We start from the raw sequence: 26,829 nt of genomic DNA on the forward strand, positions 1-26,829 counted from the left end.
ACTGCATCTTGGATCTCTAGGACCTATCAAGGTGCTTGGCACATATCAGGCACTCAATAAATCTTGGGTAGTTCCTAAACGTCGTTGAAAAAGCTTGAACCCTCCTCCTCTAGCTACTGTCCTTTGTCTTTTCATTCACTGACAAAAACCAGAAAAAAATTTGTTTAGTTACCCCCTCATGACTACCGACCATTCACTTCCCAGACTGTTACCCCAAAACTGGGTTTGCCTCTTGGTGGGTGTCATGCCAGAAGGTGCAAAGAGAAGGAAGGATTTATTACTTGCAGCAAGTAAGGAGAATACTGGGGATCTTTCCCAAAGAAGTATCTCCCCAACAGCAAAACTGGAGAAGTTTTAAGCTAAGGGTACACACATATTCATGAAGGGGCTTGAGCAGAGGAGAATTCAGTGTAGGATTGTGGCAAAGGTGGATAGAGTCCAGGCTTTAGTTGGTTGAAGTCAGAAAAAGTGTACATCAGCATTCTTTAGGTTCTGATCAGTCTGGGGTCTCAGCATGTAGTTATTATTCTCCACCTGGGTGGGGGGGCCTTTGTTCCTGCCAAACTCAAAAATACATATCAGATTGTAATGTGTATCCTTGAGGAGGAACTGGGACTCTGTTTTATTGCTAAACTATTGTTTCTCAACCGCGTTCCCTCTGCTCCTGCATTCCCTCTCTTCCCTTAAGATCATTAATTACTGACACCTGTTCAAGGGCAGTTATTGCTGCCAGGCTTAGATCCCAAAAGGGCTTAAGCCAAAAATGGCTTCTCTTCTGTCAAGAAAACCATGCCTGGTTCTCTTTCTCCAGGGACCCCCCTACCCTATCTGCTTACCAGACCATTTTTATCTTACTTTGCCATCACCTTTTATGGAGGCTTCTCTTGCCAAGATTACCAGTGACCTCCTAGAACTTCAATTTCATAGATTCTTTTTAGTCCAAATCCTCCAGGATTGCTCTGAAGCACTATAGACTACCCTCCTCTACTCTCCACAGATCATAGACCTACCTCTCTCTCCCCCCTTCTCTAGTTGATCTACTTGTGTATCTGTATCATAAGCCCCTGTGTGTTTTGTTCATTTGTATCTCTAGTCCCTAGCACAGTGCCTGGCACACAGTAGGCCTTAATAAATACAAATGTTGGGACTTCCCTGTTGGTGCAGTGGTTAAGAATCTGCCTGCCAATGCAGGGGACATGGGTTTGATCCCTAGTCTGGGAAGATTCCACGTGCCACGGAGCAACTAAGCCCATGCACCACAACTACTGAGACTGTGCTCTAGGGCTCGCATGCCACAACTACTGAGCCCACATGCTGCAAGTACTGAAACCTGCACGCCTAGAGCCTGTGCTCTGCAACAAGAGAAGCCACCTTACTGAGAAGCCCACGCACTGCAACGAAGAGTAGCCCTCCCCACAACTGGAGAAAAGCCCACACACAGCACCGAAGACCCAATGCAGCTAAACAAAACAAAAAAACAAAACAAAAACCCAAATGTTAAATGATTAAAATTCTTTCTTGACTTCCAGGCCATTTATCTTCCTTGATCTCCTTTTTCTCTATTTGTTCTCAGGTGCCTTCACAAGCTCCTCTTCCTCCATCTACGCATTAAATATTCTTCAGAGTAACTCATTTTTATCCATTCTTGGGACTTCAGCCATCAGGGCATGCTCTAATTCCCAAATGCATATTTTCAGTCTTAACCTTTCCCCTGAGCTAAGGCTGCCCTTCTCTCTCTAAATGTCTCACAGTTCAAATAAAGACTCATTATCTCTTCCATTCCCAAGCTGCCCTCCTCCTGCTTCCAAAGCAGTCAACAGAACTAACATCCATCTAGTTTTCCAAGCTACAAACCTTAAAGTCTCTGTTAACTCTTCCCACTGCCTTTTCCCCTTGTCCTGCTGGCGAACCATCTATATTCACTACCAAACCCCCAGCCCCAAACTCCTAAACTCCAGGTGTTCCACCTGGAACGCCTCCCCTTCTCTCACACCCCACTTTGTCCCAAATCCTATTCATTCTTTGAAATTTAGAACACTGGTTAACTTCAATTAACTGCTTCCTCTTCTGAGCTCAAGACAAACTGCTTCTTTATTCTAAACAAACACACGCTAGGTTTTGTTTTTTAACGACAGATTTATATATGTCGCTCTCACTAAATCGTAAAACTCTCGAGGTCAGGTTTTTTGTGGTTTTTGTGGTTTTTTTTAAAATAAACCATTGGGCCTAGACAGTGACTAACATTTTAGGCGATTAAAAATATTTTTGCCTGAATGAATGCATGAATAAATGAGTGAATTGGGAACAAGCAACTCTTCAGTTGCAGCCTTTCAGAGAGATTACTGGCGAAGGTTATAACTCAGGCTGAAAACACGAACATTATGTAACCAAGCAGGAAAGATACATTGTAACAACATATACGTGCCTAAGGGGGCAGGTAATTGCTATGCATGTATGGAGATTTTTAGTTTTATGCTTTTCGGTTCTCGGCATGGACAGACACATTTTAGAAAGGAAAGTATTTTCATTCCTTCTGCACTCTTTTATCCTGGATGACAGGAATAAAAGAATAAACAAGAGAAAACGCCTGTAGCATTGCAGTGCCTGAGTCCTCAACACATTTTAATCCTTTCTTTTTTCTTCCTCGTTTTATATTAGAAGACTCCTGAATCTAGAGTACCTAAAAGAAATTTAAGTTTTAGGATTATCCATTTGACGAAAACAACGTCGTGGAGATTCTGATTAACCCTATTAACCCAGGACTCTCAAACCCAAGGGGGGTAAAATATCACTGGGGGGGGAGGGGGAGAAAGGAGGCGGAGCAAAAACTGAAAGAAAGGCCGAGAGGAAGCTGTAGAAGGAAGTTCCTTTTTGGTCGGATTTGTCTTTTTTTAACCCCAGAGAGGCGTGACGCCCTAACTGCCGTCGCGGGTCAGTTTCCCAGCGAGGCGCCCGCCCGCCCCGAATTTCCTCGCCGCCCTCCCGCTTCCGCCCGACCGTGCGCTGCTGGCCGCCGCCGCTGGGGGCGCCGCCGACGCTGTGGCGCTGAGGAGGCGGCGGCAGCGGCGGTTCTCTCGAGCTTCGCCTCTCCTCCTCCCAGACGGGCGGCGGCGGCGGCCAGCTGCACACCGAAAGGGTGCCCACCGCTCAGGCGAGCTGCAGCACGACCGCTCCCCGTGGGCGGGCGGGGTCCGCGCCGCGGCCGCCGCCGCGCTCCGGCCCGGACTGCGGCGAGAGGAGGAGGCGGCGGCGGCCCCGGCCCCGGCCAGCCCGTGGCGCCCCCCGGCCGCGCCCCCGCGCGCAGCTCGCGGCCCCGGCCATGGGGCTGGGCGGGCCCGGGGCTCGGCCGAGGTGAGGCGGAGGCGCCGGCCCGCGCGCCCCTGGGGGCCGCCCCCGCACCCCGCTCGCCGGCGTCTGGCTCTCACGATGATGAAGAAGAAGAAGTTTAAGTTTAAGGTGGACTTCGAGCTCGAGGAGCTCTCCTCGGTGCCCTTCGTCAACGGGGTCCTGTTCTGCAAGATGCGGCTGCTGGACGGCGGCAGCTTCACCGCCGAGTCCCCCAGGTAACGCGCCCGCCGCGCCGCCCGCTTCTCCGGAGCAGCGGCGCCCTCGCCTGCCCCGCAGGGGCTTGTTGGATGGGCAGCATCTCTTTCTGTGGCCCATCTGCTCCAGGAGGGCGGCGAGCCTCGTGAGTTCCTTCTCTAGGGACCTGTCTGAGGTCAGTCAGGAGTGTATCGATCTGCACAAAGTGCTTCGCAAATGTGTTCTCGGATGAGGTAGCCACCTGCGCTCGTGATTCCAGATGGTTCCTGGTATCTGCTCTTCCCTCCTGAATTCTTCAGCAATGGGAGCGATGGTCAGAAGGGAGAGGATGCTTCTGGTTTCTCTTCAGACCTTTCCATATTTGTGAGATGCAAAGTGAAACTTGAGCTGTTGTTAAAACAAAAATAACCCAAACTGCTCGAGTTCCAAGAGCACCCGCTCCGAACAGAAGCCTGTGCTTTTAGCCTTTCTCCTCCCTGTTAGTTACTGGAGGGTTCGGGAGCCCAGGATGCAGCCCGGGTAGGCCTGGTCAGGCTTGAGTCAAGTGTTCCCTGGCAGACAGGACAACAGTTTGTGCCTCGTCTCAGAGCTGCGTGTCCAGTTACGCCCTAACACTCACTGAATTACCCGTCTTGAAGTGGCCGCTAGCAGCTCTTGGTATGCAGGACTTAGAAGCAGGAGAGCCCAGACCCTGCTCTCATTTTGAAATGAGCCCCCGGGCACTCTCAGGGAGCGTCGTTGGCAGCTTACAGAATGAAATCAGGAGTGGTAGGGATCCTTGAGTAATTTCAGGGCTGTTTGTAGGTTGACAGATCTCCCCTAGGATGTGTTCCTTAAGAAAAGAGAAAATTTGCGGAATTTTTAAAAATGAACTTTTAAGTTCCTGAGATCAAGGAATAAGGCTCATAGTTAAATACTTATTTGCGTAAATATGCTGTTCATGGACTTTATTTTTACCCTAAAAAATATTCTGCTTTCCTCTTGTCTGTCATCCCTGTTAATAATGTAAAGGAAATAATGCCCATGGGTTGTGGAACTGGGATCAGAAAATTGTCCGCGGTGGCAGTATAGAAGCCTATGAAAGCCAAGAAATGCAAATGTCTAGTTGGCCAAAGCAAAGGAGGTATGAAGCAATATTCATTCTCAGAATTAAAAAAACAAAAACGAAAAAAACGATCAGCTGAGGATAGTTTTTTAAATTAAACTAAGATGGCACATCTACTACAGTCATTTTTAACACGCTGGTAAGAGAACAATGTAACTCAGAATGGTGGAACAAATATTATACCAGCTCTTAAGGTGTTGAAAGCCAAAGCCAATTCTTGAATGTTCTGTAGGTGCAAGTGACAGTGTTACCCTGTTCTGCGGCGAAGTCCCACCCGCCACTTCTGGCAGTTAGACCAGCTCTTCTGGGCCAGTGGTGACACCTGGTGGTCAGGGTACTTCTCTACTCCTTTCTCCCTTAGATGATTGGTTTGACTTGCTTATAAATCAGTTATTCCGGTGTTGCAGGCAGTCATTTATTCAGCAAATATGTATAGACTAAACCCTTTAGATATATCTTATTTAATTCTCACAGCAAGCCTATGAGGTCAGGATCCCCATTTTGTAGATGAATAAACTGAAACTTAGCATAACTGACTTTCCCAAGGTCCTCACATCTGGTAAGTGAAATGCCAAAATTATAATACAGGTCTATCTAATTTCAAGCAGATTGATGTCAGATAACGGAGAAAATTGTGTGCTGAATAGGGAGCTTCCTAGTGGTTTTAATAAGCAAGGGGTGTAATTTGATTTGGAATTTGCAAGATTGGAAAGGAAAAAACAGAATATCCTGGATTAAATTTACCCCTTTCTCTTCCAACTGAAATGTGAATTTAATCAAAGTCAGTTAGGTTAAGAATAGTGCTCTGCTATTTACAATAGCCAGGACATGGAAGCAACCTAAGTGCCCATCTACAGATGAATGGATAAAGATGTGGCACATATATATAATGGAATATTACTCAGCCATAAAAAGGAATGAAATTGAGCTATATGTAATGAGACCTAGAGACTGTCATACAGAGTGAAGTAAGCCAGAAAGAGAAAAACAAATACCTTATGCTAACGCATATATATGGAATCTAAAAAAATGGTACTGATGAACCCAGTGACAGGGCAAGAATAAAGATGCAGTTTTAGAGAACGGACTTGAGGACACAGAGGGTGGGGGGTGGGGGTGGTAAAGGGGAAGCTGGGACGAAGTGAGAGAGTAGCATTGACATATATACACTACCAAATGTAAAATAGATAGCTAGTGGGAAGCTGCTGCATAACACAGGGAGATGAACTCAATGGTGGGTGATGACTTAGAGGGCTGGGATAGGGAGGGCGGGAGGGAGTCGCAGGAGGGAGGGGATATGGGGATATATGTATAAATACAGCTGATTCACTTTGGTGTACAGCAAAAACTGGCAAAACAGTGTAAAGCAATTATATTCCAATAAAAAAAAAGAATAGTGCTCTGTATAACTAACCAAACAACACCCTTATAGTTTGGAGGGAAGTGATTCATAATAAGAAGCGTGTTCCTTATTGGGTAGAGGTAGTTGGTGTAAAGCTAAAACCAAGATTTTGGAGGCAGATCTGAACCTAAATCCTAGCTCCACCATGGCATACCTGGGTAAGTTACTTAGCCTCTCCAAGCTTGCATCTATAAGATAGAAACCATCACTGGCTTATGAGGATTTAGTAAGATGATGCATCTAAAACAGCTATCACAGTTCTCTGGCACCCAACCAACATTTAAAGAGAAGACAAGGAGATTGTTTGAGAGGATTTGTTTCCTTTAGGTGTTATACTTAATTCTTTTCTCCTGGCAAATTGAAAGCGTTGATTTGAAAAAGATACCTCATTTTAGAAAGAAGAAGAAAAAAAAAAAAACCAGAAATACCTAAGGATGTGAATTATTTAAAAATTGCAGAACTTTTCATTTTTGGATACCAGTCTAGGCAGTGCATTCTAAATAAATGCTGGGTTTTACTTTTTTAAAAAATCACCTGTGCCTCTCATAAATCAAATATACTTAACACTTAACATTTCTTCCATAAAATATGCAGTGAACTCATAGAAAAGGGTTAACTTAGCAAGCCCAAGACTGCTTTCCTTAGAAAGGCCTGCTTACAGTGTTTTTGCTGACATCTGGGAACCTGAATGTTCAGCAGTTACCGACCCTGACATCAGACTTTAGAGTGGCTCATTGTGCCTTGACTACAGTGTGATTTGTGCTGAATACATGCTGGGAGTCTGGGATTTTGGCCTGTGCTAGGCAGAGGGTGCCTATGTGACCAGCCTGGAAGTGGAAGTGGGGATGGGGAACCCTTAGGTACTTCATCTCTAATGAGCTTCCTTGGTAGACACATGTGTTGCCACAGTTTGATGATGAAGACATTGTGTTCTCTGGGTGACTCCACTGGAAGAGGACTCTTGGAAGCTTACACTTGGTTTCTCAGGACTTTGTTCCGTGCACCTTTCTCCTTTGCTGATTCTGTTTTGTATCCTTTTGCTATAGTACATCTTAGACATGAGTATGACTTTATGCTGAGTCCTGTGAGTCCTCCTAATGGATCACTGAACTGGGGGTGGTCCTGGGGACCCTTGATGCATGAACCTACATAAAATAATAATTCATTTTGTTAAAGAAAAGCCTTGGAGGTACATAGCAAATTATAAATATATTGAAATATATTTCATTTTATGCAGAAACTAAAGATGCAGGTCATTCATTGTTTACTAAATATTAATTGAGCATTTACCAAGTTTCTAGCTGTCTGTCAGGGGCTATGAAAAGTACAACAGATATAAAGTCCCATAAGGCAGTTACTTCTACTTAATGAAATTAGGTCATGCATGTATAATTGCTTGGTAGTAGGAGACTATGATTTAGTGCCTAATCAATGGGTCAGAAAATATGTGAGTATTGTTGAAATTCTGAAGGTAAAGAGTATTCACAGCTGTGAAGGTTACTGAAAACCACATCAGCTTTTCAGTTGTGCATGCTGGGAGGGTGGTTTGCATTGACAAGTGTGGGTGGGAAAACTGAGCAAGTTGGCGATAGGAGTTGGTGATAGTTCAGCCTGATTGCCAAGAGAATTCACATTAAACTTCTAGCAGAAGATAGAGACTTTGAATGCAAGAATTTACTTTCCACTGTTCATAGGATAAAAGCTAATCTAAGATTATCGCACTAGGTTGTAATGTGATTAAAGTGGTATTTAAGCTGGCTGGTGGGCTGATGCTCTTTGGATTCAAATGGGGATAGATTAGAAATGAGGAGACAAATTAGGAGTCTATTAAAATAACCCAGGCAGAAGTGAATAAGAACCTGAACTTGGAGGCTTCTCATGGAAGTGAGTGGTGAAATGATAATACTATGACAAATGCCTGGATGACAGGACAGAGTAAAGAAGTCAGGAAGAATCTTTGTTTTGTTTTGTTGAGGGGAATTTATCAATATATATTGTTGGGGATGATATGAGGAGGTCAGTTGTATGTTTAACATACTACATTCAATGACAGCCTGATAAGCAGTTGGAAACATATTTATTGTGGATTTCTTAGATTCTGGTCTGTTGTAAGTAAGCCTGCTTACTGAATTTTTCATCTAAAATTTTCCTGACACTGTTTTGCCGTTTTAAAGATTATTCGTGAAAATTAATCTTAGAAGGATCCAGTTCCTCCTGGGAAGGTGTATCCAGTGAAGAGGTTGGAAAAAAAATATAAAGACTAAAAGGTATTTATTTGTAATAAATGTTATTAAAATGGTCAGATTTTTACATACGATAGTTAATAAAATACTCAGAAAATACATTGTATGATTATACTAATCTAATAAACTGAAGCCAAATCATTGCCTAATAAAATAGTTTTGAAGACCTTTTAAAAAAGATGGACTATTACATTAAAATCTTTTCAGAGTGCTCTTCCTTTGTAAAAGCATTCAAATCACTTTTGAGGTTTCCTAAGACTATCAGAACAAGTTTAATAATTCCTGGTCTGCTTTAATAAAGATCTAATAAAAAATATTTCCATATTTTTTAAAATTTCCAAGTTTGCTTTGTTTTTTGGTTTTTTTTCCATCTTTTTTTTGTGTGTGTGTGCTCATGGCTAAATACTTTTCTAAGTTTCACATAAGCTTGTGGCAGAAAACCATGTGAATTCAGGGAGTGTCTGGGAAGCTAATATAATGAGCACATCTGTATTGGATTCTTTTACTCTGTAAACAAGTTGAAGGGATTTTTTTTCTCTTTGGCCAGAGTATATCTTCATGTTTTCAAGAATTTAGTTCACTGCACATTGTGTACTTCTTTTTAGTAACTTTTTTCTTTTTGCAAAATAACACATATTCATGTGGAAAACTTAGCAAATAGAAAAACAAAAACAAAAATTGCATGTAAATCAACCAACTAGAGATAATCACTGTTACTGGTATTTTGATGTATAACCTGGGAGTCTTTATTGATCCATATACACACACATATGTACACATGTACACCCTCCACACACACTTATCACATACTTTTTTTAAAAAACCAAAATGGGATCACACTGTACTTACATTTTTTTTTCTCATTTAGTGTATCTTCCCATATCATTAAGTATTCAATTACAGACTTATTTTTAATAGGTGCATACCATTCTGTTGTATGGATTTCCGTAGTTTGCTGAACAAAGCCCCTTTGAAATAGTCTTTCTTCTTTGTTTTTTATTAACATTTTTATAAGCACACTAAATTGAGCATCCTTAAAGTCAGATTTCATGCACATCATTGTTATTTTTTTAGGATTAACTCTTAGAAATAGAATTATTGAGTCAAAGGGCATTTTTAAGGCTTTTGATATATATATGTTATCAACTTGCCCTTTGATACCTTAAATTGACTTTTTTAAGATGAAAAAATTACTGATAAATAGCAAATACAAAAAATAATCAGTGTTAGAAAATGCTGTTTGACCATATGGCACAAAATTATTTATATCCTGACCAGAAATGAGGTCATCTATTCACGTTATTATAATAGCTGTAATAATGGTAGCTAACACTTAACTGAGCACTTTGCCCATGTGTCAGGAACTTTTCTAAGCCTTTATATCCTCAAAATAGTCCTAAGAGAAAGGTACTATTATTACATTTTTATTATTATTACTACTGCTATTACTCTCATTTTATACCTGAGGAAACAGAAGCACGAAGAGGTGCTGAAAGTTAACACAGCTAGTAAGTGACAGGGCAGGGAGGCAGTCTGGCTCCAGGGGATGTCTTAATCACAAAACTCTGCTGCCTCTCAAATTTTATGTTATATGTTTTCTCATTCTGATGTTTTAACAAAACAGTAGATAATATATATAGTATGACTTTTTCTGAATGCTAGTGTCAGAAAACTGGTTGCCATGCGTGACACCACTAAACAAGTCATTAGACCTGATCCCTTTAGATTTGCCCGAAGTTATTGTATACGAAAGATGAGAACCGTAGTACTCATGCACATACTGTTTTTTTTCAAGGTGTGACTTTCCAGTTGTAAGTCCTCAAAATTGTTTCATTACTTGATAGTTGCACCTCTTAAACTGTTATTAATACCATTTTACACCAGTAAGTTAATATTCACTATCGTATCACTAAGCCTTGCACACTAGGCAGTTTATAAATATTTATTGAAAGAATGCAGATATTTAGAGAAAGGATCTGTTGTGGCTTTGCTAAGGATGACAAATACATAGAGATTCCCAAATTAAATATATGGGGAAGTCATGTGGGGAAGTATAGGCTGTTCTTTGTACACAGCTTATAAAGAATTAATGTTCAATTTGGGGTGTCAGCCTTTGGGGGATATTATCAAGTAGAGATCCAGGGAACTGTACTAAGATTCTGAGGAATCCTGAATTGTGTTAATAACAGGAGACTGGGATGAGTCTCAAGGGAAGATGATGGTATTTAAATACTAAAAAATGAGCGTTATATATGTATATTTTACATTCCTAATTATTTATTACAAAATCCCTTTTATAGATGTGTTACCTCCTATTGGGTTAGAATATATATCAAGTTATGTAACATATATTTGAAAATTAGCAAATGCCTTAAACTAGATAGAAATTTATTTCTCTCACATATAAAATCCAAGCTGATGTGGTAGCTCTGATCCATCAAGTTATCAGGGGCCCTGACTCTTTGTCTGGTGCTCTGTTATGCCCAGGGTATTGTTCTCTTCCACAGGGACTAAGTTGGCTCACCCCTCATCCGAATTCCAGCCACTGGGAAGGAGGAAAGGGGAAGGGAAGGTCCTTTTTGCTCATAGCCCGTTGACGAGAACTTGAGCACGAGGATTCATCTAGCCCCAAGGAAAGTTGAGAAATGTCTTCTTTGCTGTGTGTCCATGTGCTCAGCAAAAGATTCAGTTATGGTAAAGAGAATGGGGAAGACGGTTATCAGAGGACAGTTAGCCTGTCTGCCACTTCTCTCTTTTAGAGAAGAGAAAGTTGATCTGCAGAAAAGCAAGATCACACATCAGTTTGTTCAAGATCACATGTCAATTAAATGAAAGATATTTGAAAGACTGTCCCATAAAGAGGGAATAGACTTATTCTGGGTACTTTAGAGGGAAGAACCAGAACCAGTGGGGAAATGTTAAAGATGACATGTTTCTATTCAATATAATAATAGAAAAAATAATCTCTAACATTTAAAAAGAATACAGTAGTTAGAGAATAGGCTACCTTGTCCATTTGTCAAGAGTGTTATCCTTGGACTTCCTAGGTGGCGCAGTGGTAAAGAATCCGCCTGCCAAGGCAGGAGACATGGGTTCGAGCCCTCCTCTGGGAAGATTCCACATGCCACGGAGCAACTAAGCCCGTGCGCCATTAAAAAAAAAAAAAAAAAAAAAAAAAGAGTGTTATCCTTTATTAGAAGGATGGGTGACCTAGATGATTCTTAAGGCCCTTTCTAACTCCAGGATTTCTATGATTAAGCTTTCAATTTTATTTCCTAATACTGCTCTTCCTAAACATCCCATTTTAGCCAAGACTGGTCAGTTTATATTAGTCAAATATGTGTGCATTTTTGTCTCCTTGGTACTCTCTCCTGTTTCCACCTCTTCTTTACCATTCTTTTTAGTTGATTGAAATTCCAAGCATTCTTCAAGATCTATATCAAATGTCTCATCAGCTTATGCCCACATCTGTCACAACCTACAGTCTACGCACTGCTTTCCTCCAACACTTACTTCACATACTGTGTCCTTAATAAATATTGGTTATTTGTTGAATGAATGAAGTTTTTTTCACCATCCGCACTATGATTTCACCTCTTACTCAGTTCCTGTAGTTCTTGTTTCTACCATTCATTTCACCCAAATTTGTTCTTTTAATTACCCATAAAAATTTTCCATGCAGTATAAAATTTACAGTAGTAGAAATAAATATAAGAAAAGGAAGGAAGAAGTGCTTAACTGAGTTGTTGTTTTTTGTTTTTGGGGTTTTTTTGACAAGGTGGGTTAGGGAAAGTGTCATGGAAGATCATTTTTTAGCAAGGTTTTGAAAAAAGTCTAGCTGGAGAAGGAAATGGAACAGTAGAAGGAACAGTACACACAGTGGCAAGAAACAGCAGCGTGATGTGTGCTGAAAGTACTGTGAGTATAGAGGTGTATTACTGCTGCCACATAAATAGCATTTCAAGGAGCCTGGGCTTGCTTGGATACTCTAGGGTCTAGGGAACCAAGACCAGAGGAGTGACTTATGCAAAGTTAGTGGGTTAGCTTAGGGCTGGAATTTAAGAGAATTCTCATCTGATGACCTTAGCTTTCTCAGTAGGAACCAAAAAAGATGAAGTGAGGGATATGAGGAAAATGACAAAAGATCAGAAAATCTTCTATAAAGAATGAGCGAGGCAGCTGACCAAAGACAAGGCCCAATTGAAATTTAGAACATGAATTTTAGTGATGGCAGCATGCATGTTCGTGCATCTTTCTCTAGAGAAAGTCTAGAGAGTGGGCGAGGTCCAGGGTATAGGTGTTACTGAAGTGATGTGAGGATAGGCATAGGGCAAGGAACTCTGGGTCTAGAATGTTAGGTTATTTGCATGGTGTTAAAATAGCCAGTATGATTGCAGGTGTTGGAGTGAAGCGGGGCGAGGGGAAGATACTTCTGTGTGACGTTAACTAGGAGAAGAGTGTGACATAGCCAGATGTCATGTGCCTCAAGCTGAAAGTAGAAGAGTTACAGCCTGTAAGTGGCACTGAGGAATTAGGAAAATGCTGGCACTGCCTCCTGTGGAAGGTGGGGATGGATAACACTACCCACTACAGGGCTTCAGCACAAGTAGTATGCTCACGAGATAGTCAGGTTTCAGTTAAGCACTGAGTGGGCTAAGTGAAGAGGTTGAGAGTGCAAGAGTTTGTTAATCCTGGAACCGGGGTTTCAGGTGGTGTGGTAGAATGAGTTGGGAAAGAGAGTAGCAACAGAAGAAAGAATCAGGGTAAGGAAGAAAAGAACTAGGAATGAGCAGCCTAGGGATTTAGGGAGAATAGGTGACCAGGACTTGCATTGTAGTCTTTTCCTGTGGATTACACGGATGAAAAGTATACATAGAACTGAAATGGCCTTAAGATTTTCAGTATGGATATAAAATAATTTAGTGTCATATCCAAGGCCCAGGTAATACAAGACAGGTTCTCTAGCTGCCACTTCTAGGAGAGTAAGAATGAGATCATGTTAAGTTATACCTTTCACTTCCTAGGAGTCCTTGCCTCCTTTTATTTTCTGTATCTTTGTCTTTCTGTTTCATACCCTCCACCTACAGATTTCATCTTCATTCTCACTAATCTTTTCACGCTCATTTCCGGGATCAAAATATTCTTTCTGTTCAGCGCCAGCCCGTTTCCGTATCTTTGATCCTATCTCCATCTAACTTCACTCTCTCTCTCCCTCTGTACGATTCTGATCCAAACTTCATGAAAGAATGATCTGCATTTGCTGTCTCTTAAGCATTCCTCCTCTCCTCTCAGACTCACACTCTGACTTCCATCCCAGCACTCAGCAGAAACTGTCCCCGCTCATATCATTAGCCATGTCTAATATCTAGTCATTATTTTCTCATTTGTGGCTTTGTGCTCTATTTAGAATTCTGTGATCATTACCTATTTCTTGAAACTTGAGTATCTTGACTTCCAAGAACCTTTTTCTCCACTTTAACCTCCCACTTCTCTGCTTCCTTCACTGAATTCTGAGGGCACTTCTTCTCTTCTCTCTCTCTCTCTCTCTCTAATAAACTTTACTTTTAGAGCACTATTAGCTTAGCAGTAAAACTGAATGAAAGCACAGAGTTCCCATGTACCCCCTGCTTGCGTTCCTGTGTACACACACACACACACACACACACAGAGCCTCCCCTGCTATTAACATCCCACACCAGAATGGTACATTTGCTACAATTGATGAACCTACATTGACACATCATCATCACCCAAAGTCTGTAGTTTGCATTAGGGTTCACTCTTGGGGTTGTATATCCTGTGGGCTGTGACAAATGTATAGTGATATGTACCCGCCATTATAGTGTCATACAGACTAGTTTCAGTGCCCTAAAAATCTGCTGGGTGCAACTCATTCTCCTTCCCTCCCCCTAACCCCAGGCAACCACTGTTCTTTTTACTGTCTCCATAGTTTTGCCTTTTTCACAATGTCATATAGTTAGAATCATACAGTAAGTAGCCATATTCAGTAGGTAGGCTTCTTTCACTTAGTAATATACACTTAAGTTTCTTCCATGTCTTCATAGCTTGATATTTCATTTCTTTTTCGCACTGAATAATATTCTGTTAGCTGGATGTACCACACTTTATCCATTCACCTACCATCCACTGTGTGATTCCACTTGTATGTCATACCTAGAGTGGTCAAATTCACAGAGACAGAAAGTAAAATGATGGTTGCCAGGGTCTGAGGGGAGGGAGGAATGGGGAGTTGTTGTTTAATGGGTATAGAGTTTCAGTCTTACAAAATGAAGGGGACTCTTGGAGATTTGGTGCACAACAATATGAATGTACTTGAAACTATTGAACTGTGCACTTAAAAATGGTTAAGATAGTAAATTTTGTTATATTTTTCCACAATTTTTAAAAATGAATAAATATCTTGTACCCTTCCCCCAAATTGTATTAGGCCAAGCCAATTATTTACCTGTTAGTATATTCAAGTAAAGTGAATTAGGATTAAAAAGAAAGTTTTCTCTTTTTCAAACTTCGTAATTTAGGGACATTTTGCCCGGAATTTTCTGCAATAGCATTGATGAGTCCATTTAGTCATTCTGCCAACTAATATGATTTAACAAAACATAGGCATATTGGCTTATTTGGTAATTAATTTTTATTTAACAGTTTTAGGAAATTCCCTCTTTTTTTTTTTCCCCTGCTTGTGTTTCTGCTTATTTAAGCCATTATTTTTGCTCATTATATGTCTTAAGATATATCTTATTTGTCGCTCATCAAGTATCAGCATTTATTGATAAAATTATCTAGTTTATCTTTTATCAAATATATTACCTTGCATGTAAGTGTCCTGTGAAATAGTATGTATGTTGCTTATTTTCATCTTTTGCATGAGCTCTTTTCATCATCTCAAATGATATTCTTCATAATAGTCATTACTGTAAATGTAGGTATAAAGTAGAATTTTTACCATCCAGGAACCTACAGTTGAGTGGGAGATACTGACACATATATTGTTAAATGCAATGTAGGGCAGAGTGACAAAGGCCATAGTAAGTGTACAAATAAAATTGTATGGCAGTTCAAAGGAGGAAGGGAGCTGTTAATTCTGAGAAAGTAGGGAAGACTCCTTAGAAGAGGCTGTATGTGAGCTGAGCTTTGAAAGATTAGTAAGATTTAACCAGTAGGGGGGAAATGGGATGAAAGTGTCAGACATTTTGACTCTAATAATATTTTGACTTGTGTTTATTATCAAAAACTTTATGAGTGGTACATCAATACTGAATTTTCATCAAGAAAGCATTTTCTAATGCAACTGCTTTAGAAAACAGACTGGCAATTCCTCAGATGTTAAACAGTTACCATATGATCTGGCAATTCCACTAATGTACTCCAAGAGAAATGAAAACATCAACACAAAAACTTGAACACTTAACACATGAATAACACAAGAGTGGCAGGGGGAGGATAGAAGCGCTTGGCTGACACACAGTGAGGGCAAACAAACTGAAAGGTCGGATTTTGGAGCAGAGAAAGTTTTATTGTAGGACCATTTATAGGCAGGGTGAGGGAGGGGCGTGTTTAGTTGTTGTGAACTTCTTGGTGTAGGAATCCTTTGTTCTTGCTGCTGTCCAAGTAGGTCAGGTCATGATGTTCCTGTAAACCTCCAACAAAACAAATGTTATTCTCTGTTTTACAACTTTTTATCTCTTTATGAATGGATTTTTAAAGGTCAGAACCTTGAGAATAGGCTATCCTGAATATTTCAGACTATATGCAACATCATTTTGCAAAAGGTAGAGAGCCAGCATGACTAGGCACAGGCAACAGAGCACAAAGCTTAAAGCAAAAAGAACAAATCTAATAAGGAATCAGGTTTGTTCTTCCCCATTACACACTGACCCTCCATGCAGTCAGGTCCACCTATCTTAATTGGCCCTCCTTATCTTCTGTATTTACAGTTCCACATTTGAGGATTCAACCAGCCACAGACTGTGGGGTACTGTGGTATTCACTATTGAAAAACATCCACGTATTAGTGGACCCATGTGGTTCAAAACCATGTTGTTCAAAATGTACATGAATTTTCATAGCATTACTTATAATAACCAAAAAGCGGAAACTACCCCACTGTCTGTAAACTGATGAATGGATAAATAAGATGTGGAATATCCATACAACGGAAAACTTTGGCAAAATACAAAGAAAGTACTGACACATGCTACAACATGGACCAAACTTTAAAACTTCATGTTAAGTGAAAGAAGCCAGTCACAAAAGACCACATATTTTATGATTCCATCTATATGAAATGTCCAGACTAGGCAAAGTCTACAGAGACAGAAAATAGATTACTTGTTGCCTAGGATTGGGAGGTTGGAGGGAAATGGGGAGTGACTACTGATGGGTATGAGGGGTTTTTTTTTGGAGGTGATGAAAATGTTCTAAAATTGATTGTGGTGGTGTTTTCACATTCTGTGAATATATTAAAAAACCATTGGAGTTGTACATTTTAACTGGGTGAATTGTATAGTATGTGAATTGTATTTCAATAAGGCTATTTAAAAAAGCATTTTCTGAAAAAACTGCATTAAGCCAATCTAACTCCTTGGATAATTTTCTATACCAGTTTATTGTTTTATTTAGCAGATATCTGTTGAGTGTCTACTATATGCCAGGCACTATTCCAGGCATTTGAACTAGTTGTTATTTTTCACTTCAATCTTTATTTTATGAAATTATTTTCCTTGATGTTTATTCTCTGTATATTTTACAATGAACATGAGTTATAAAACAAGTGTAAAGATTATAATATCTATCTTAATTTATATTAATCTGCCATAATCTGTATAGTGGCTATTATTTTTATAAAGTCCAAATTTTCAGTATCAGATTTTACATTATCTAAATTCTGTTAAGAATTCTTCATTTTTGTGGCAATTTATAGTCAAGAGCAGTCTTTATTGTGTGTTACTTTAGCCAGTGAGTTATTTTAGCTATTTTTATGTTTATTATTGCTACCATTAATATTCATTATGAGTTGGATAAAAGACTTGTAGAATTTTTCTTTCTTAATTTAATAGAACATTTTGAGCATTGCCTTCGCACTCTGTATTATGGTTTAGGGCTCAAAGATGTTCAGGGTCAATATGTCCTGCTTTGGGGTAGGAGAAAAACAGACCTGATAAACAGAAGCCCAGAACCATAAAAGTGGACAGTGTTGAGAACATGGTGGCTAGGTGGTAAAGCGGAACAGAATGTTCGGGGCCTGTAGTTAAGGACAAGGCTGCATTGGGGGCCAGATTTTGGCAGGCCTTGGATGCCATTCTGTAAAGACTAGATTTTATTTAGTAGGCAATATGACCTTGAATCCCTCTTTTTTTCTGATTCTAAAATTAATTCAAGATCACTGTAGAACATTTGGAAACTACATAAAATCACGAAGAAGAAAATGTTACCCATCAGAGATAATTACTGTTAACATTTTGAAATATACCTTTCCAGTTTCTTCCAGTTTACTTTTATCTTGCTTTTTTCTTTTACTGAACATTATGAAATAAGCATTTTCCATGTTATTAAACATTATAGCATGTTATTTTAATAATGCCTTACATACTGTTCTTTCATGAATGGACTATAAATTAACAATTCTTCTGTTTTGGATATTCCTATTTTTTTACAATTTATTCCTTCTCTTGCCAATACTGAACTCTTTTCTGTAAATATTTGAATGTGAGGTGCAAGCAAGGTCTGTGATGATGTGTGGTAGACAGCTGAGAGCTTATGTCTAAAACTGAGCATGGTAGTCAGGATTTCTTTCATACCTAAATCTTAAGATAATCCACATGGGCAAGATAATTAAAGCCCAAGATAGCATATAGAACAAAACCTGAGGGTCACAGGATAGAACCTTGGTAGAAGAAGACATAATTAAGAAAAATGAGACCAAAACATTGGAGAGGATTTGGCACCACAGAAGCTAAACAGAAAGAAAGAAACAAACAAAAACTTGAAGTAGGGTGTTCAGACCTACCCGAGTGGAGAGATGGAGTGGTGTGAGAGCTGCTCTCTTTATTTGACAATCAGCAACTCTTTGGTGAACTTTTTTTTTAATTATTGAGGTGTAATTGACTTGCAACATTATATTAGTTTTAGATGTACAACATAATGATTCGATATCTTTACCTGCTGCGAAATGATCACCACAATCAGTCTAGTTAACATCCGTCATCACACAGTTACAAAAAAATTTTTTTCTCGTGATGAGAACTTCTAAGATCTACTCTCTTAGTAGCTTTCAGATATGCAGTACAGTATTATTAACTACAGTCATCATGACCTCATGACTTATTTATTTTATAACTGGAAGTTTGTACCTTTTGACCCCCTTCACCCACCCATCACCCACGTATCAGTGAGATCATACACTGTTCATATGTCTCTGTCTGACTTACTTCACTTAGTATAATGCCCTTAAGTTCCATCCATGTGTCGAAAATGGCAATGTTCTTATTCATGAGTGGATAATATTGCAGTGCGTGTGTATCTCACATTTTTTTGTTCCATTCATCCATCGATGGATGCATAGCTTGCTTCCATATCTTGGCTATTGTAAATAATGCTGCATTGAACATGGAGCAGGGATGCAGATATCTTTTTAGAGTTAGTGTTTCCTTTTTTTCCCTCTCACCAGATAAATACCCAGAAATGGAATTGCTGGATCATATGGTAGTTCTATTTCTGATTTTTTTGAAGAACATCCTCAGTGTTTTCCCTAGTGACTCAACCAGTTTACATTCTCACCAACAGTACACAAGTGTTCTCTTTTCTCCACACTCTCACTGACATATGTTATTTCTTGTCTTTTTGATGATAGCCATTCTAACAGGCGTAAGGTGATATCTCATTGTGGTTTTGATTTGCATTTCCCTGATGATGAGTGATGTTGAGCTCCTTTTTGTGTGCCTGTTGGCCATCTGTATGTCTTTGGAAAAATGTCCATTGAGATCCTCTGCCCATTTTTTAATCAGATTGTTTGTTTTTGCTGTTGAGTTGTATGAGTTCTTAATAGATTTTGGATATCAACCCCTTATCAGATATATGACTTGCAAATACTTTCTCCCATTCAGTAGGTTGCTTTTTAATTTTGTTGATGGTTTCCTTTGCTGTGCAGAAGCTTTTTAGTTTGATTTAGTCCCACTTGCTTATTTTTGCTTTTGTTGCTGTTGCTTTTGGTGTTAAATCCAAAAAATCAGGGGCAAGACCAATGACAAGGAGTTTACCACCTATATTTTCCTCAGTAAGTTTTATGGTTTCAGGTCTTACATTCAGTTTAATCCAGTTTGAGTTCATTTTTGTGTATGGCGTAAGATAGTGGTCCAGTTTCATTCTTTTGCATGTGACTATCCATTGATGAACTTGAGAGAATAATTTCATTAGAGTCATAGGAGTAGAAACCAGTTTTCAAGGGGTTAGGGAGCGAACAGGTGGTAAAGCTGCAAAAGCATTGTGTGTAATTGTTCTTTTGCAAAGTTTGTTTATGAAGAGAAGGAAAAAAGTAGAATTAGGTAAAAGGGGGAAAACAGGAATAAACAATTTTATTTTATGTTTTTATTTTTAGGGTAGAGATTTGAACATGATTATAGGTTGGGGCAAAGGAATAGTGTAAGAGAAAAATAGGGATACAAATATTAAAAGGAAACTCATGGTTGAAAGTCTTTTCTTTTGTCTTAAAGAAGAATATTTTGTTCTGTCCTGAAACCTGTTTATTGGTTTCAGAAGAAATTCTTAGTCTTTTCCTAATCACATGCTGTTTCCAAGCATTGTGGCTTAGTATCTAGCTTACACTCGAGACTTACTTTATCTTAATGAAATGGGGAACTTCCCATAGTATTGATTTTGGACTTTACATGTTTACTTCATTTCATAATAGTGAGTCATCACTAACATAGCATTAGAGTGAACTCATTTAGTGACAATTTCTTTCTAGTTACAATTTTATATACTTCCTTGTTCATAGACTGCAGCCACATTTCAATAGCAGTTTCTGGGAATTGCTCTAGTGCTGGTGTTTAAACATAAAGTTATTAACATTTTATCTCCTATTGTTATCTTTTGAGGCCAATTCAGAGTCTTTTAAGGTATTTTTTTTATTATTACTTCTGAGTACCATCTGGACAAGAAGGTCTCCCCATTTTGGTCATTCCTTATGGTTAAGGAATGACTTCCAGAAAGCTCAAATGAGTATCTTATTAGGATTGTCCTGTGGACTTTACTGTTTACTGCATGTACAAAGCAGAAAAGGTTTTAGAAATAACAGCCCCAGGAAGGTAGTTAGAAAAGATTGTCCATAGTCCTTGCAGAAGTTGGTTCCAAAATTTTGCTTGTAGGCTAAATCAGTAAAGAATGTTTTATAAGCAACCATAAATTACCTTAATAATCTCTGTTAATGCATTTCTATTAATGGAAAAATAAACAATCATTGTTAGTAATACAGATAATATGGATTTGTAATTACATGCAGTTGAGAACTGTAAACTCTCTTATTATATTAATAAGACATAAGTTTTCCTGAAGCAACCAGGAACTCAGTAATAACTGCAGTATTAGCACTGGCTATTTCCTAATTTGAGAAACTGTAAGTCAGTACCAACTGATAGTAAGTCAAGAATCTGCTAAGATAACCCTTATAAAACCAGCACACAAAATAACTGAGAAGCTGTGTAAAATATTTATTGCAATTTCTCTAACGCAGCTACTCGGCTCCCACTGGGGTTTCCTTCCATGTGAGGAATGGTATCACACATGTCAAGTAATGCAATGTGATGCATAAACGTGTTTATACTGATTGTGATCAAAGTCAGCAGGAGATAGCTCAGCAGGTCTGTGCTACTCAAGAAATACCCCACCACATATTCTCAATACAGTCCTTTTATATACAACCTCCTTGTAATCTCGTTTCTTTGTTGCTGCACAGATCTCTTCCAGTCTGTTCCCCAGACGTTCCTTCAAGTGGAGTTAGCTAGAGTTAGTTAGCTGTGCCTTTGATTTTAATACTTCACTTGCATGAGTTTTTCCTCATTACTACATCATTATCATTATTTTAAGAGTAACCAAGATAGCCAGAGTAGAGCCTTCACAGTGCATCTTTAATATTATTTTGTCACATTCCTGCTGTGTCACTGGCTCATTTCACTCTGTATCTCAAGAATGTAAACATTCTGCAGTTTTCTCCTCCTCATCTATATCTCCAAATAGGTCTTGAAGGCCTATACATGTTCTTCAGAATCCACTATTTAGCATCACAGTACACTATAGAGTCCCCTTTCAGTAATTATACTTCTGCAAGTACCGAAGGAATACTTTTTTAACACACAGCAAAACTTGGTTAAAGTCCTATTTCTCTTGCTCTCAGTATCTTTCATTTGCAAGGCAGCTCCAGATGTGCATATAAATGTCCCAGGAGTTTATAGGAACAAGAGAATAATTTTGCCCAGGGGCTCAGGAAACATCACAGAAAAAGTTTTTGAGTGAAGTCTTGATTCGTAACATTTTGTAGTTCACACAGTGAGATATGTATATATACACACATACACATACAGTGATGTGATATATATATATATATATATATATATATACACACACATAGTGATGTATATATACAGTGATGTATGTATGTATATACATTTTTTAATTTTAAATTATCCTTTTTTTTTGAGTGGCTTAAACAATAGAAATTTATTTTTCACAGTTCTGGAGGCTAAATGTTCAAGATCAAGGTGTGGTCGAATTTGGTCCTGGTTTGCAGATCCCTGCCTTCTTGCTGTGCTCTCAGATGTCCTTTCTCTGTGTGCCTGCATCCTTTGTGTCTCTAAGTTACCCTTTACAGTAAGTTTTTATAGATTTTATAGATTCAGGAAACATGTTTACCAATTTATATAGTATATAAATATCTCTATATAATTTATACTAATGTGTTTAGCTGAATTCGAAGCATTTCATAAAAGAGAAAACTTACGTAAAGGAAGGTAATTTGTGCAACATGATTTAGTGTTGAAATTAGACTTGAGCCCAGGTCCTCTGAGTCTGTTTGTTGTCCTTTCTATATCATGTGGATGAAGTTGGGTTTTAGGAAAAGGATAGGAAGCAATTGGGAGGGCATCCAAAGGGAAAGAACTTCATGCAGGCAGATGTGAATAGAGCCTGAATAGGGAGTAATGGATAATTCAGTTTGGTGAGGTCAATGAAGGTAATCTGAGAGGATCATATTTCAGAGGCTGAGAGCAGACCTTGGAGGGGTAAATACTTAGTTGAAGAATTTGGCCTTTAGTCTTCAGACAGAAAGGAGCCATTCATTTCTTGATCTGGAAACTGGCTGATTGAATAAGTGATTGAAGAAACTGTTTTTAGCTATTATTTTCATACATGCCTTTAGACAATTCAGAAAGGAAAAAAAAACCTACTTGTTCAAAAGTAAAATATTTTTTAGTGAACAGGTAATCTGCTGAATTGAATTCTTGCCTTTTTTTGATTCTTAAGATCTAACTATTAATTCATTTTTCTTGTTCTTGCACAGTTCTTCAAGATCTTATTCAGAAAGGGTACCTGTGATAGTTTTTTGCTTTGCTTTGTTTAGTTTAGTCCTTGCATACCTAACAAAATATTTTTTTTTCCTTCACGCACAATACAGTTTTTGGCGAGATACGGAATCCATAGTTCACATCGGCTTCTGAGTTCTATAGTCAGTCTCTTGTCCCTTTGTTTTTAAGGGTGGTGGAGGACATATTTTCATTCCTATGTATATATAACCTGATTTTAATTTTTGATATCTTGAAGGACTTTTACCTGATGAAAATTGGGAAGTTTTGGGTAGTTTTCTTTTCATTAAAATTTCCTAGGGACTTCCTAGGTAGAGCGGTGGTTAAGAATCCACCTGCCAATGCAGGGCACGTGGGTTTGAACCCTGCTCCAGGAAGATCCCACATGCCTCAGAGCAACGAAGCCCGTATGCCACAACTGTTGAGACTGCGCTCTAGAGCCTGTGAGCCACAACTGTTGAGCCCATGTGCTGCAACTACTGAAGCCCACACACCTAGTGCCCGTGCTTCGCAACAAGAGAAGCCACCTCAATGAAGAGCCTGTGCACCACAATGAAGAGTAGCCCCTACTCTCTGCAACTAGAGAAAGCCCATGTGCAGCAACGAAGACCCAACACAGCCAATAAACAAATAAAATAAATAATAATAAATAAATTTATTAAAAAAAATTCCTAGACTATAACGTATAGTCTTAAAATTTTAGTATGGGTCTTGCCTTAAATTAGGATTTTTTTCCTATTATTTCATTTTTTATTGTGCCATTTTTGTCTTTACTGTCCTTTCTACAAAGTAAAGAAATGATGCTATGTAGAATGTGTATAGTTACAGAAAAATAAATGTCACAAATGATAAAATATTTGTCAGAAATATTCATTTTGATTCTACATAGCACCTAATTCAGCAGTTGTTTCTCAATGAGGAAGTTGAGGCCCAAACAGGTTAAATGACTTGTCCAAAGTCACTTATATGGTTTATACTAGAAAACATCTTGATTCTCAGTCCTTATCTCTTTCCATTATGCCATCGTGCTTTCCTTTTGGCTGGCTGATAAGCTGAAAAATTATGAATAGAAAACTATATGTTAGAGAACAGACTTGTGGTTACCAGTTTGGGGAGGGGCATTGTGGAAAATTAGGAGATTGGGATTAGCAGATGCAAACTATTGTATATAGAATGATAAACAACAAGGTTCTATTGTATAGCCCAGGGAACTATATTCAATGTCTTATAATAAACCATAATGGAAAAGAATATGAAAAAGTATATATATGACTGAATCACTTTCCTGTACACCAGAAGCTAACACAACATTGTAAATCAACTATACTTTAATTAAAAAAAAGAAAGAAAACTATATGTTAACTGACAGGTGACCGGGTGCTAGTCTTCCTTTTTTATTCTAATTGTATTAAATGTTTAGAAATGTGATCCAAAAGTATATAGAAAGAATGATCTGTGAGTATATATGAGGGAACTTAAAGAATACATGTCTCTTTAGGTAAACATAAATTTGTATTTGAGTTTAAACATTTTTACTCAAAATTATTATTAACTAGTCAATTATCATACTATAAAAATGGGCATAATTTTACATACTTTTTTAAAAATAAAATTTCTCATTAGGACATCTGCCAAGTCACTGAACGGCAGTCTTTCTGACATGAGCCTTCAAACATTTTTTTGTAATGTGTACAGCAGATTATTAACAAGCAAACATTTATTTGAGGACCTAGTATATACCAAGCAGTACTGTTTCTTATATGAAATTTCTTATTAGAACGCTTCTGGGCAATGAACAGTAAATCTGTTGACAAACTTACCTGCGCTGGAGCTTGTTCCTTTCTCTTCCCCTCCTCAGGATGCAAGAAGGAGCCCCTTCTGTCCAGGGCCTGTCCGCTCAGCTATTGTCTGAATCCCCCCATCTTAGCAGTGGGGTCCCCTCTGGCACCATCATTCATGCCCTCTCAGATATTTGACTTATTCTCTTTACTGGTTCTCTCCTATCACACTAAAGCATGTTAAAGTGAAATCCTCCCTCTACCCCATATCCCCATCTGGCTACCACCCTAATTTTTTCCACTTTATTACTAAAATACTTGATATTGATCGTCTGTGTTCCCTGTCTCTACTTTACATAGTAATCTGCCTTTGCCCCCACCTTTTCACCGAAACTGCATTTGTCAATGCTATCAGTGACTTCATTGTTGCTTGTTTTAATCTTACCTGACCTCTCTGCCTCATTTGATTTTGTTGAGCAATTCCTTCTTTAAAAATCTCTTGCTGATAACATGATCTCCTTTGTTTCTCTGTTGACACTTGAATTCCCTTTGCCTGCCCCCCTTCGTCTCCTATATCTTATGTATCAGTGTTCCAGTAGAGTTCCAGACTCTAGCATGGTGGCACATGGAAACATGCTGGTTCCCTGATGTGGAAGCTCTCAGGAAAAGGACCAAAAAGCTTTCCTTTTGGGTTTTTCTGAAGTCTTCATTATATAGTCTGGATTGTCTAAATCATTGGTCAATGGCTATTGATACAACCTTAAAGCGTCTCTCCCCTCCACAGAAATTAGGGAGTGAGACCGAAAGTTCCAGCCCTCTAATCACATGGTTGGTTCTCCTGGCTACCAGCCCCCAACCTCAGGCAGGATCCAAAAATCGCTTCATTCACGTAACCAAAAGACACTTTAATGAATATCAACAATTAGGACATTCCAAAGGTTTGGGGAGCTGTGAACCAGGAATAGTGGATGGATACCAAATATATATGAGAAATATATTTTGGTTATCTGAATGAACAAATATATATTTCTGACAAGTTATAATATCTCAGGGACTCTCAGGCTCCTCAACCTCAAGATGTCCAAAACTGGATTGTCTTTCCCTCACTAATACTACTAGCAGAATGAATGAATATATGATTGAGTGACTGCATGAATGAAAAAAGATCTTGTGTTCAGTTTTTTCCACTGAATGATGGTACTGTCCACTCAGTTCCTCAAGCCAGAACTACCACTGAGGTATGATTCACTGATCCTTAGTGTTGTATTTTAAAGCCACAGCTTTATAGATCTAATTTATCCTTGGAGTCTCAAAATATTGTTTTTGCCTCAGTTCAAAAAAGGTTCATTTTTTCAGGAATCTATATCTTTTATAAAATAGAAATCTCCATTAATGTTGAAGAAAATGCTCTACTCCTAAATTTAACCATTATTTCTCTCTGGAGGGCAAATGTCTAAGTGGACTTACAACTACTTATATCCTTGATTGTAACACTTTATAATATTTATTATTGAGGTCCATTATAAACCAGGCATTGCTCCAAATACTGAGTGTAATAATTCACTTGGTTTCCCCCAAATTCCCATGAGGTATAAGTACTGTTACCATCCCTGTTTCACAGAGGAGGAAACGGAAATGCAGAGAGTTTAAGGGTGACAACCAGCAAGTAGCAGAGATAGGATTTGAACCCAGGCAGACTGGCTCTGGATATGAGCTCTTAATGTGCATGCAATAATGCTGTCTGGCAAAACAGCTTGCATTCCTCATAGCAGTTTTTGGTCACTGTTTTTAACAAGTTAAAAATGCTTTAACTAGCACAACATTGTACAGCAACTATACTCCAATAAAAATTAATTTAAAAAATACTAAATAGAAAAAAGTCCAGGAAAAAAAAATTGAGTTACTAAGATATGGCATAATTTTGTATGTGCCTAGAGTATACATGTGCAAGTTATTCTTAGACTACTGAAGTCAAACTGTACACTTCAAATATATGCAGTTTATTGTATGTCAATTATATCTCAATAAAAGTTCTTTAAAAAAAGAATAGTAAGTAATGTGGTTTGCTGGTACAGTAACTAAGTAGTCATAAAAAAATGGATCCATAATTTTCATTTCATTTTATATTATTTTTATTTTTTAAGACTTTTTAGATTTTCTTTGACTC

General features: G+C 38.6%; 1 protein-coding gene across 2 annotated transcripts in view; it reads left to right on the top strand.

Moving 5' to 3' along the window:
• The first annotated feature begins 3,318 nt into the window (after positions 1-3,318).
• EEIG2 (EEIG family member 2) overlaps positions 3,319-26,829 on the top strand; it is an 82,654-nt gene continuing 59,143 nt past the window's right edge. The window contains exon 1 of one of the 2 annotated variants that reach the window (XM_057721727.1): positions 3,319-3,563. In XM_057721727.1, the coding sequence (XP_057577710.1) occupies positions 3,427-3,563 (137 nt within the window). In that variant the 5' untranslated portion in view covers positions 3,319-3,426. Of the gene's footprint in view, positions 3,564-8,274; positions 8,318-26,829 lie in introns of those variants that run through there. The other variant, XM_057721819.1, reaches the window with a different exon arrangement.

This window comes from Hippopotamus amphibius, chromosome 1 (genome assembly GCF_030028045.1).
Source record: "Hippopotamus amphibius kiboko isolate mHipAmp2 chromosome 1, mHipAmp2.hap2, whole genome shotgun sequence".
NCBI lineage: Eukaryota > Metazoa > Chordata > Mammalia > Artiodactyla > Hippopotamidae > Hippopotamus > Hippopotamus amphibius.